Source organism: Nannospalax galili, unplaced genomic scaffold (assembly GCF_000622305.1).
Source record: "Nannospalax galili isolate Female #2095 unplaced genomic scaffold, S.galili_v1.0 scaffold695, whole genome shotgun sequence".
Lineage (NCBI taxonomy): Eukaryota > Metazoa > Chordata > Mammalia > Rodentia > Spalacidae > Nannospalax > Nannospalax galili.
This window is the reverse complement of record NW_008335601.1, coordinates 519,639-533,345: the sequence shown is the minus strand read 5'-3', so window position 1 is coordinate 533,345 and position 13,707 is coordinate 519,639. Positions and strand designations below refer to the sequence as shown.

The following is a 13,707-nucleotide window of genomic DNA, read 5'->3' as shown; positions in this document are numbered from 1 at the left end:
AAGCCTTGTAAAGACACAACCAAAAAAGAAAACTATAGACCCATATCCTTAATGAACATAGATGCAAAAATTCTCAATAAAATACTTGCAAACCGCATACAGACACACATCAAAAGGATCATCCACCAAGATCAAGTTGGCTTTATTCCAGAGATGCAGGGATGGTTCAATATACGTAAGTCAATAAACGTCATAAATCATATAAATGGGCACAATGACAAGAACCACATGGTCACCTCAAAAGATGCAGAGAAGGCTTTTGACAACATTCAACATGCTTTTATGTTTAAAGTCCTAGAGAGAATTGGACTGGAGGGAACATACCTCAACATAACTAAAGCCATATATAACAAACCCACAGCCAACATCATTCTAAATGGAGAAAAACTGGAAGCATTCCCATTGAAATCAGGAACCAGACAAGGCTGCCCGCTATCCCCACTTCTCTTTAACATAGTACTTGAAACTCTTGCAAGAGCAATAAGACAAGAGAAGGAAATTAAAGGAGTAATAATTGGAAAAGAGCTCAAATCATCCCTTTTTGCAGATGAAAGTAAGCGACTGTGACCAGTAATAGTCTGTACAAGCGTAATAATTCCTCTGTAAACCTAAAAATGTACTTTGAAAGATGAAAGAGATGTACCCTAGCTCAGAAAAATGTTATTGAATAGGTTAATGCTGTTGTAATGAAATGCTTCTTCTAATTAAAAAAAAAATAGTATATATATAAAAAAAGACTTACTATGTAGTGTGCAAGTCTTTAGCAATTCAGGGAGTATGAGAAATGTATTTCTGTAGGAATTATGTTAAAGTAGAAATAAATCAAAATGTTTCATTAAAAAAAAAGCATAGAAAACAAAATCTAACAACCACCTATTATAAAAACTTTCAAGCTGAAAATTGAAGAAAATTTCCCTGAATTCTAATAAAGGACAGCTACCAAAAACTACAATTATATTTTATTTAATGGTAAGCCTCTGAATGCTTTCCATTTAAAATTCAGAACAAAGGAAGGATATCTATTTTCATTACTTCTATTCAACATTGTGTTGAGGTTCTAATCTATATAAATCAGGTAAATAGAGGTATACAAAGTCAAAGGCAACAAGCAAAACTTTCATTTTATTGGGGGGGGGGACACACGACATGATCTTGTATGTTTAAAACCTTAAGGATCCAAAACCAGGGGCTGGAGAGATGGTCAGCAGTTAAGAGTACTGGTTGACCTTGTAGAGAATCCAGGTTCAATTCCTAGCACCCACATGGCAACTTACCATCATCCCCAATTCCTCTGTAGAGATCATGCTCATGTGGTACACTTACATGCATTCAGACAAAACACTCATACACAAAGTAAAAATAAAAAATTTATTTTAGATTTTTAAAAAAATCTAAAATAAAAAACACACAAGTTTATCAACACAAGATACATGATCGATATATAAAAATGGACATTACACAGAACTAAAAATGTACTATGATGTAATAATCAAGCTAGTATGCCAATGAGGGAAGTATAGTCCTCTAGATCAATGGACTAGAACAGAATCAGGTATTAGCCCATATATTATATGTTCCCTGAGATCAGGACAAAGCCAAGACATCCTCCTCACCACTCCTACTCAACAAAGAACTAGAAGATCCTAGTAAATGCAAGAGGACAAGAAAAGGAAATAAAAGATATACAAAAAAGAACCCTGAGTAATCTAGAAAATACTGTTTTCTAAGTCACCAGATGGCTGAAGTAACAAGGCAAATGAATAAGCAGCTAAATATGTCAGATGCAAAGAGTTCACATTCACAAGTTCTTTTCTGTGGCACCAAGTTGTGATGACAAGGATTTGGAGTAGGGCAGGAGCTTAGTCTTATGGTGACACGGTTAGTCACAGGGGTAATCAGAATATATTAAACTTGGAGCTAGGGGTCTAGCTCAGTGGTAAAATGCAAGCTTAGCATTTTCAAGACTCCAAGTTCAATCTCCAGCACAACAAAAAGACAAAGGAAATAGAACTTTTAAACTAATCATAACCTACTTGAAATGGACAAAATCCTAGAAAACATAATTTCCAATGATTAAATTACAATAAAACTAGCAATAAGATAAAAACAGCAAGAAAAACTCTCTTAACACAGAAAAGTCCTAGGCCCAATGATTTCATTGCTGTGTTATATCAAACATTCAAGCAATTAAAGCTAGTTTTTCTCAAACTCTTCAAAACTTGAATACTAATTATTGTATGATGCTAGCATTACCCAGATACTAAGGACAAAGAAACTACAGACAAAAAGAAAGAGAAGAAAGAGAGAAAGAAAAGTATAGACTGATGTTGCTTCTCAACATTGATACAAAAATCCTCAATAAAATACTAGGAAACCCAGTTCAGCACCATGTAAAACCTTGGAGAATCAGGACTTATTACCGAATATAAAAGTAATTCAACACAGAAAATTAATGTAATAAAACATATTCCTTATCAAAATCCCAAGGAAATTTTCTAGGGAAAGAGGAATATAGCAAAATCTTATATGGAATTTCAAGGAACCCCAAACACCCAAAACAACTGTGAGTAAGAACATGGTGCTGGCAAAAAGACAGACATACAGAGCTATGTAACCCTGGTAAACATGATCAAATGACTTTGACACAGTACCAAGATCATTCAATGGGGAAAGGATGATCGTATGACAAACAATACTGGGGAAAAGTGAAAATGAACATGTAAAAGGATAAATATGCACCTTTATTTGACATATATAAAATAATAATAATAATAAAACCTCAATAAGGCCTAAAACAACTATAAGAGTCTTAAAACAATGCAAAAGTTTCACAGCAGTAGTTCTGTCTTGGATATGGCAACAAAGGAAAAAGTTGACAAGTTGGGCTTCATGAAAACTAATTTTTGTATGCCAAAACCCAGGATTTTTTTAAAGGTAGCCCACAGAACGAGATAAAATACATAGAAATAGTTTATCAACCAGAGATTAATAGGAAGAATACATATAGAACTCCTAAAATTCAACAACAAAAAGCAAAGAATTCCATTTAAAAACTAGAAAAGGACTCGAATAGGCATTTCCACAAAAATATGCAACTGGCAAAACCAGGAATGGTAGTGCAGACCATTAATCCCAGCACTCAGGAGGCAGAGGCAGGCAGATCTCTTGTGAGATCAAAGCCAAGCTGGTCTCCATAGTGAGTTCCAGTTCCAGGCCAGTTGAAGCTACAGGGAGAACCTGTCTCAAAAAGGAGAAAAAAAAAAAAAAGGGCAACTGGTCACCAAGCGCATACAAAAAGATGATCACTAATCATTAGGGAAATGCTAACCAGAACTATCATGATATAACCTCCTACCCATTAGGATGATTACTACTTAAAAAACAAACAAACAAACAAAAAACAGAAAAATCAGGCATAGTAATATATATCTACATCCAATCCCAGTTATCGGGTGTGTGTGTGTTTGTGTGTGTGTCTGTGTGTGTGTAAGAATATCCAGGATTTGAGGCTAGCCTGGATAAATGGTGAGCAACAACAGCCAGAAAATAATAAGTGCTGGTGGAACCGGGGGTGGCGGGGGGCAGTAGTACTGGAACATCTGTGAACTGCTGGTGAAAATTTGGAAAGTTGCAGAAAACAGTATAGTGGTTCCTTTAAAAGTTTAAAATATAATTACTATATAATCGATATATAACAGGATTCCACCTATTCAAGTATCCAAAATCAGTAAGACAAAAGGTAGAATAAGGTTTCATTTTACAAGATAAAGTAAGTTCTGTGGGGTCTGGAGAGATGGCTTGGCAGTTAAGAGTACTGGCTGCTCTTGTAGAGGACCTGGGTTTGATTCCCAGCACCCACATGGTGTTACGAATCATCCTTAACTCCAGTTCCAGGGCAATCCTGGAGTTCCAGGGGAATCCGATGCCTTCTTCTGACCTCTGCGGCATTGCATGATACGATGCACTCACATACATGCAGACAATATACTCATACACATAAAATAAAAATAATTAATATATTAAAAAAAGGGAAAAAGTTCTGTGGATGGAGGACATGGATGGTTTCAAAACATAACAAGAACTGTGGTATTTGGTAAATGTTCTCTTATGCATCTTACAATAAAAAAGTTGAGGAAAAAAATAAACACACACATATATAAACAATTATGCTAAATCAAAGAAACATGACTCAAAAAGTCATATATCATAAGGTTAACTTCCATAAAGTGTGCAGAATAGGTAAGCCCATAAAGATAAAAATGATGGGCCAGAGAGATGGCTCAGCTGGTAAAAGTGCTTGCTGTGCAACAAGCCTGACAAATTTTGATCCCTGGGATCCACATCAAGGTGGAAAGAAAGACCCAACTCCACAAAGTTGTCCTCTGACTTTCACATGTGTATCACAGCATGCATGAGCATTACCATAATATACACAAAAGAAATGAAAATTTTTATTCTTAATATTTTTTATTTGTGTGTATGAGTGTATTATGTGCATGCATGTAGGTGCACCAGTGTCAGGTAATGCCTGAGGAAGTTGGAAGAAGGCATCGGATCCCTTGGAACTGGAGTTATGGACAGTTGTTAGCTGCCATGTGGCTGCTGAGAATCGAACCCAGGACCTCTAGCAAATGTTCCTAACTGCTGAGCCATCTTTCCAGACACTATTTTCATTTTTTTGAGACAGGGTATCCCAGCCCCAGCTGGCCTGGAACTCACTATGTAGACCAGGTTGGCCTCATTCAGAGATTTGCCTGCTTCTGCCTCTTGAGTGTTGGGATTAAAAGCATGTGCCACTATGCCAAGCCATAAAATAAAACTTTTAAATAGATGCATGGTTACATTCTTCAAGGAGGAATTGAGAGGTACAGGATTGAAGTATAGTTTTTTATGTTGAAATGTTCTAAAAGATAGTGGTAATGGTTGTACAACACTATAAATATAGTAAGTACTAAATTGTACTCTTAAAATTTCTATTTATTGTATGTGTATGAGTGTTTTGCTTGCATGTATATACTTACATGCAAAGGTACATTGCACCTTTGTGTGCAATGCCTGAGGAGGTCAGAAGTTGAATTTCCTGGGACTGGATAGTTGGGTGCCATGTGGGTGCCAGGAACTGAACCTGGGTCCCCTACAAGAGCAGCAGTACTCTTAATCATACTCTTTAAGACAGCTTGTTGAATTTTATCATAGGTAAGAAACACTGAATGGTAGTTGAGATGCCAGTTAGGACACTTAACTCTTTCATAGTTCAGGCTTATATGTTAAAAGAAAACAAAGAAGATAAAACTATGCAGAAGCCAGGCATGGTGGCACACATCTATAATCCTAGAAATGGGGAGGCAGAGGCAACAGCTGGAGTTTGAGGTCAATTGTAGCTATACCATAAATTTAAAGCCCATCTTACATGCAGCAAGACCTGTCTCCAAAAACCACAACAAAAAGGATTAGAAAACTAAATAGAGAATCAATGTCACTAGGGTGTCTTAAAAGCATTAAAAAAAAATGTTTAATGCCCAACTGTAAATGAGTTATTGCTTACAAAAGTTTTGTTTTTTCCTATTTATCTGGTATATGAATTTCTCACATATGAAGTTTTTATAGATTCCATGAGACATACAACAGAATGTTGACTATTAAAACAGTTACCAACCTAGCTGTCGAGAACTTCAAATTAAATTATAATACCAGATAATTTTATTTAAAAAAGAATTTAACTAACATAGGTTGAAGTTCCTTTAATGCTGTTTCCTTAATCTCACCTATACATCCTCAGAAAAAAATCTATTACAAAGCTGATGTACAGGAAGGAGACCACACTCTTGGGCTTTAGTTACAAACAGCATAAAGATAGTCTCATTTGTACTGTTCAAAACTTACACACATGATTTATTATGCTTATTCTACTGCAACTTGTTTTCACTAAAATTATATTAAGGTCTATCCACACCTACTTTTTTTTTAGTATTAAAACTTCTATGAAGCTGGGCACGGTTGTGCACACCTTTTTCTTTTTAAAGACATTTTGATGATTACACAGCGCTGGCAATGTCCTACTGCTACCATTACCCTCATCCCCAAGGGGGGCTTTTCTCTCTTCTCTTAAACTCACGATCAAGAGATACCTCTTTTGATCACACTGTAACAGTCCCCTGGAATTCCAGGCCAAAGCAAAAATATCCATTAGCTAGGTAGTTTGTAAGGAAGTTAAATAATGATTACAGAAAGTGATGCTGTCATTCATGAAGCTACCTAAAAATACACTTAGATACATACAGATTAGAGATGCATGCACCAACATCTAAGTGTTATTAGTAAAAACAATGAGTATCTCTGTAAGAAACAGTACATTTTAAAATGAAATGGAGATCTTTTTTAAAGGTTAAAAGGTCATTCAATTTTATGTCTTACGGGGTTTATACTGAGTTCAATATTGTATAACTGTATTAATTCAACTGTGAACCTAAAAATTTTATAGCCACTTTTGAAAGAAATGTATCTATGCTCTGGAAATTGTTATTGAGTATGTTAAAGCTGTAATGAAATGCTTCTTCTAAAAAATAAAAAAAATATATTGAAAAAAAGTATTCACACATAAAGTTTTAGAGCAATTTTAGCATTTTTGTTTGTTTTAGGAGACAGGGCCATGCTAGTCCAGTTGGCCTGGAATTCACAATCCTGTCTCCACCTCCAAGTGCTGAGATCACAAGTGATTACAAATGTGTTCAGCTGATGGGTTGGGTTGTTTCTGATAGTTCTTTTTTGGAGCTATAGCTTATCAAAGAAAGGATATTATCAGCACCTATAAACTGGATTCAAAAAAAATTACTGTGAATATTAAATGTATGTAGATATCTATACATATATATGTATTAATATGGTTATATGCAGAGAAAAATGTCTGGTACAGTTATTAAACTTATTATGACTCATAACAGACGCTATGCAATTCATTGGTAAAAAACAAATGTGTTCCATCTAAAGAATTTCAGCAGAAAGGTCATCAACATTAAAGGCAGCAAAACACCTAGTGATACTTACCCACAAGTAGTATGTGAACTGCAGTGCAAAAATAGCAATGCCTTCATTATCAAAGGATCCAGCTACTGACCGAGATATGTACCCTGGTACAATAGCAATAAAACAAGCAGCTAAAAGTCCTGCTCCTTGGTTCCAAAGCTCTCTAGTTAGCAGAAACGTAGATATAGATGTAAGGCCGCTAAAAGTTGGTGCAAGGAACACACATACATCTCTTATATGAACTGTTATGTTCAATGTATTTAAAATCCAATGGATAAGGCCAGCTGTTATCATCAACCCTGGGTAAACCTGAGAAATAAAAAAAAAAAAAAAGAGGAAAACTTAATTACATATAAACCAAGGAATCCGAAAATAACACTTGTTCTTTTTTATTATTATATATCCTTTACAGTAAGTGTCAGAAAAAGAGCTTGCCCATCTTATAAAATTAATCTTCTTGGAATGGATTCAAAGAACAAAATCATACATGGAATACACACTTTAAAAGAACAGTAGAGAAAATATGAAAGAATGATTAAAATAAAAAATCTTTAACAATGTTAAACCATGACTAGTTTTCTTATTGATTCCATTCATTCTTTTTCTCATTCCTAAACAGTGTCTTGGTCATTTACTTTGACCTTGGTCAGAGACTGGGATTTTAACACACTCTAGTCTTCTTCTTACTGTGTGTATATAAAAGGAGAAAAGGAGATAAAGGTGTAACAAAAATTATATGCAAAATTTAGGTAGTATATAAATAAGTCTCCCTTATTTTTAATTCCAAGATTCAGAAAGTAAATACCTCCAGTTAAGAAGGACCCATGGGGGCTGGAGAGATGGCTCAGCAGTTAAAAGCACTGACTGCTCCTGCAGAGGACCCAGGTTCGATTTCCAGCACCCACACGGTGGCTAACAACCATCCTAACTCCAGTTCTGGGTGAATTAGGCACTTTCTTCTGACCTCCATGGGCACTGCACGACATGAGTGCACTTACACACATGCAGGCAATACACTCATACACATAAAGTAAAAATAATAAAATACTTAAAAAAAAAAAGAAGTATCCATCATTTGGGACTCAAAAGATTCTTAAAAGACTTATTAAAATTCTTATGTCATTTGAAGTACTAATGATGGTGGAAAGTGATATACTGGAAGAGGCAGTTAATAGTTACATTCGTTCTTACTCTAAAAGAAGAGCATCAAACATTACGATGATCCAATATTTGGGGTTATTTCTGAATTATTCTTCAGTGATTAAAATGTGCATTCATATCTGCATTCTCAACTAGATCCTAAAAGGATCTTTTTTTATCCACCATAACTGAAACTATAAAGGTTATGTCATAAATTTATTTCTTGACTATACTATTTAAAACTGCATGTCTCAGGTCCGCCATCTTTAACTCACAACCTTGCCTTTTTCCCTAACATTTATCAATAATTTGACATACTATTGATATTATCTTAACTGCTGAATCTCACAACATAAGCTCCAGAAGAAAATTTCTCAGCATTGAGAACAGGAAGAGAAACAAAGTGAATATCCAATGTCTAATGAATACATGAATAAGAGGATTGAGAGGAGAGGAACAGTATAGTAATCCATCATTATTCTTAAAAAATTCTGCTCCATTTCTCATTCAATACTAGGTCCTACGATATGATTTTGTCAGCAGTATTGAAAGAAAACAGAAATGAATTTGAAAATGCCTCTCAAGGTAAGTCAATATTCATGTAATATAGCAAACTGCTCTAACATAAGAAAACAGTCAAACTACAAAGAAGTACTGGATGAAAGGACAAAAACCAGAGACTCCCAATAACAAAGACAGATTGAAAATTTGTAAAAAAATTAAAGGTACCAAAAAATTGAGGAAATTCAAAATAGGTATTGAAGTCACTGGAGTCTACAAAAGAGAGAAAGCAAAAAAGCCCCGGAAAACAGGTATGTAACATTTTAGGGGCTGGAGGCTGAGCAGTTTTCACTTGACAGGGGTCAGAGAGAGTCTAATTCCCAGTAAAGTTAGATCCTGTTTATGAAACTAAACTAGGAAAATTCATTGTACATTACTGATATGCGTAAGTCAAAATTACAAAAATATTAGGTTATGAGAAACCTTGAGCAAGGGCTAGGTAGATAACTCAGTTGGTAATATGCTTGCCACACAAACATGAGGACCTGGTTTGAGTGATCCTCATACCCTATATAGAAATCTGGGTGTAGCAGTACACTCTTGTAATCCTAGGCTGGGGATGTAGAGACAGGTAGATACCAGGAGGTTGCTGGCCAATCAACCCAGCCCAATTAGGGAGCTCCAGGCCAGTGAGAGATCCTGTCTCAAAAAAACAGAAATATAAACCAAGTAGATGGCACCTAGAGAACACCTGTGGGTTGACCGCTGACCTCCTCATTCACACAAACATATAAACTCAAGCTGAGAAATGATCTCTGAAATATGATCTAAAACTAATAAAACTCTTACAGAGTCCAACAAAGACAAATGAGAAAGATTATTAAAGGGATGGTTTAAAAATTCAGAATACCAGGAAGTCTCAGAACAGATCTCTGCAAAGATGAACTCAAGATAAATTATAAACTTTGAAAGAAACAAAGTACCCAGTCATTGGGATAAACACCATGGGGTATATGACAAGACCAGCATCAGAAAAACTGTAGGTCCACTTATCTGCCAGGCCCAGTATTAACCCAGAGATCACAGTGGAGACCACTGTGACCACTCTAACCTTCAGCTCTGTATCAGGTAGGATCCCCAGACTAGAAGCACAACACCATAATACCACGTAACATATATTCTTTCTAAGCACAGAAGGAACATGTACTGAAAATCAAATTTCACAAAAATCTTAAAAGCTGGAAATTCTGTAAGCCTGTTCTCTAACCACAATACAGTTGAAGTACTGAAACAAAACAAACAAACAAAAAACCCCTACCAAGTCTTCTGTTTAAAAATTAATACAATTCTAGGGCTGGAGAGATGGCTCAGCGGTTAAGAGCACTGACTGCTCTTGCAGAGGACCTGGGTTCGATTCCCAGCACCCATATGGCGGCTATGAACTGTCCTTAACTCCAGTTCCAGGGGAATCTGACACCCTCTTCTCACCTCCGTGGCATTGCACGACATAGGTGCACTCACATACATGCAGGCGATACACTCATACACATAAAATAAAAATAAATTAAAAAAAATTAATACAATTCTTTCTGGGTACAGTGGCTCGTACCTGTAATCCCATGACTTGGAAGGCTGAGGCAGAAGGATTATTATTAAGTTAAAGGCTAGCAGGGACTAGAGCAAGAGCTTGTCATTACAGGACAAAACAAAAACTCCACATGTAGGGAGAATTCTAGTGGAAACTAAAATCCTAAAACTAAAGAATGAAAACATTGGACATCAAACCTTAGGAAAATAATGAAAAAAAAGAAGGTTGAAAATTATTAAACAAATCACAGAAAATCAGGAAAGGAAAAATGAACTCAAGGAAATACGAGAAAGGAAATAGTAATAAAACAAAAAAAAAATTGAAATAACAGAGCAAAAGTACATTTGGAATAAGAAAATACCAAATGATATTGATAAACTTCCCCTCAAGAAAAAATTACCAAGCATACAGATGCCCTCAATAGCCGTTTTCTCTACAATATTCTCCCTACACACCAAATCCTTAAAACCTTCCTGTACATCATCTTTCTGGGCATCAGAACTCTACATGCACTATAATCAAGATTCAATTATCTAGAATAATTCAGATTTGAGGTCCCAAATTTAAATTATTTGATTATTCTAAATTTCTATTTCCTTCCAAAAAGGTTTTATTTTAAACTCAGTTGCTACAGAACAAAGCAAAAACATACAACCTAAACTTGAGATGCTTTGTGACAGGAGATTCCCAATCCAGCCTCTGCAACTTGTCAGAAACAAGGGTTAGTATGAGACAACCCACAAATCAACCACCAAGAAAGAAGCTAAGAAATATTGGCTCATGAACCACAGAAGAGGTATTTGTGAACTATATGCAGATTTCAAAGAACCCTGTCCCCTTCGAAGTTAATGATTTACTCAAAAGATGGTAAAATTTTATAGTTAACATAAATAATAGCGATTATACTTACAGTACCACCTACTATTCTTCCTAGTGGATACCATGCTCTTTCATCAAACCAATTTAAAAATTCATAGAACCCATGAGAGGCAAGATGATGTGTTGATCTATAGTTAAACCTGCAGAAAAGAAAAGAAATGCTATAAAACTGATTAACAGAAATCTTTCTTTATATCCAATTCTATGGCTACACAAATATCTTTCATAGTGATTTCCCTCAAACTTGAGTAACAAAAATCTGAAGATTTCAAGCAAATGTGTTTACCTCTATATAACTAAATATACTTCTAATATAACTAAATATACCACCAGCACTCCCCTAATATCCACATATATAAAATCAGTAATGCTCAAACTAGCCTCTAATGCTTGGGGTCCAAGGCAGAAGGCTGTAATTTAAAAAACGAAAAGAAAAGAAAAAAGAAAAGGGGTCATAGAATTCATCTAATCATAAAAGAAGTCCATGATTCAAAACAAGAACCACTAACAGGAGGCAGCATCAACATGGAGGAGGAGTTTATGGTTAAGTAACATCCAAAAAGTGTATAGAACAGTCATAGCACCTTAAAAATAAAACAACAGGGGCTGGAGAGATGTCTCAGCAGTTAAAAGCACTGGCTGGTCTTGCAGAGGACCCATGTTCTGTTCCCAGCACACAACAGGGCAGCTAAGAAGGAGCCATACATCCCATTCCAGGGGATCCAACGCCCTCTTCTGACATCTGTGGGCATTGCACGACACAGGCACACTTAGATACATGCAGGCAAAACACACACATAAGATAAAAAGTACAATAAAGTTCTCTCTGACCCGCAGGTCTGGCCCCGCCCTCACCTCCCTCTGCTTCCCTGGGCCTGCATGCCCCTCTCCAACCCACAGGCCTCTCTGCTGTGTGTGTGTGTGTGTGTGTGTGTGTGTGTGTGTGTGTGTGTAAGTCTATCTTGCCCTCCCTGCTTGACTCCCCGAACCTCATCCACCCTCCCAACCCCGCACCCTTCTCTCTTCCTAGCCTGGGTCCTGTCCTATTCCTTGTCTTGCCACCCCAGGCACCAGGGGAACCACCACTTCATGATCCTTTGCATCCAGACCAACTCAGTTCCTTCTCCTGTCCACAGGAGCACTCTGGGCCTGGCCTCGCCCTCACCTCCCTCTACTTCCCTGGGCCTGCAAAACCCTCCAGCCTCTTTCCTGGACGCCTGGGCTGAACTTTCTTTCCTCTTCCTGATCCTTTGCAACCAGACCAACCCAGCTCCTCAGTGCAATTCCCAGGAGCTCTGGGGGTTGCTTCACGCCCTCATCTTCCTTTGCATCTCTGGGTGGCACTACAACCACCAGCCCTAGACCAGCATCTTTCCTGGACCCAGCTCCCAGGCCGGTCCAACCCCCAAATTCCTGAGGCCAAAATGTTTCCTAGAGGGATCCAGACCTTAGGAAAAGCCTGAAAACATCTGATCCTCATCTGACTTGGGCCTCTGTGGGAACTCTGAAGACAAAAGCAATCTGGCCACTCCAATATAAAATATAAACTCAAAAGGGACAGCCTGAAGCCTAGACCAACCAGCTTTTTATGTCCAACAAGTAAACTACAAAGGCACATAAAGTTTACAAAAATAAGCAGAACTAAACTCAACAAAGGAAAGCTTGAGTCTCATAGAAGAGCCAGAATCTACAAAAGAAATCCACATGCCAAAGTCACAGAGAAAAGTAATAACATGAAAAATCAAAATAACATATCCCCACCAAATACCGATAGTCCTCTAGAGGAGTACAATGAGAACCTGCTAGAGATAATGGAGACATGGAACTCAAAAGAACAATTATAAACATGATAAAAGAATTCAATGAATTTAAAGAACACACAAAGAAATCAAAGAACTGAAGGAAGATAGGGATAAACTTCTGAATGAATTCAGAAAAGAATTAGAAATACTGAGGAATACTCAGGCTGAAAAGAAGAAAGTGAAACTCGGTAAACCAATGAGAAATGACAGGAGAAAGCCTCACTAAAAGGATGAATGAAATGGAAAACAGAGTATCAAGACTGGAAGATAAAGTTGACGAACCAGACCACTCAAGCAAAGATTATGAAAAATTTAAGAAATCACAAGAATGGAATATGCAGGAATTGTGTGACACCATAAAAAGACCAAAATTACGAATCATAGGCATACAGGAAGGAGAAGAATCCCAAGATCATGGCATGAACCAGATCTTCAAAAGAATCGTGGAAGAAAATTTCCCAAAATTAAAGACATGCCCATACAAATACAAGAAGCATATAGAACACCAAACAGCCAGGACCAGAAAAGAAACTCTCCCTGGCACATCATAGTAAAAACACTACACATACTAAACAAAGAGACAATTCTGAAAGATGCAAAAGAGAAAGAACAAGTCACATATAAAGGAAAACCCATTAGGATTACAGCTGACATTTCAGTGAAAACTATGAAAGCCAGAAGAGTCTGGACCAAAGTATTCCCTGTTTAAAATGACCACAGATGCCAACCCAGATTACTATATCCAGCCAAAATGTCTATTATAGTTGAAGGGGA

At 36.7% G+C, this 13,707-nt stretch overlaps 1 protein-coding gene across 2 annotated transcripts in view; it reads right to left on the bottom strand.

The window, feature by feature from the left end:
* Stt3b (STT3 oligosaccharyltransferase complex catalytic subunit B) overlaps window positions 1-13,707 on the bottom strand; it is a 94,969-nt gene that overhangs the window by 46,520 nt on the left and 34,742 nt on the right. For both annotated transcript variants that reach the window (XM_008830465.2, XM_029562229.1), the window contains exons 2-3: window positions 11,163-11,271; window positions 7,045-7,332 (exon numbers count right to left, since the gene is read on the bottom strand). In XM_008830465.2, coding sequence (XP_008828687.1) covers window positions 7,045-7,332; window positions 11,163-11,271 — 397 coding nt within the window. The remainder of the gene's footprint in view (window positions 1-7,044; window positions 7,333-11,162; window positions 11,272-13,707) is intronic.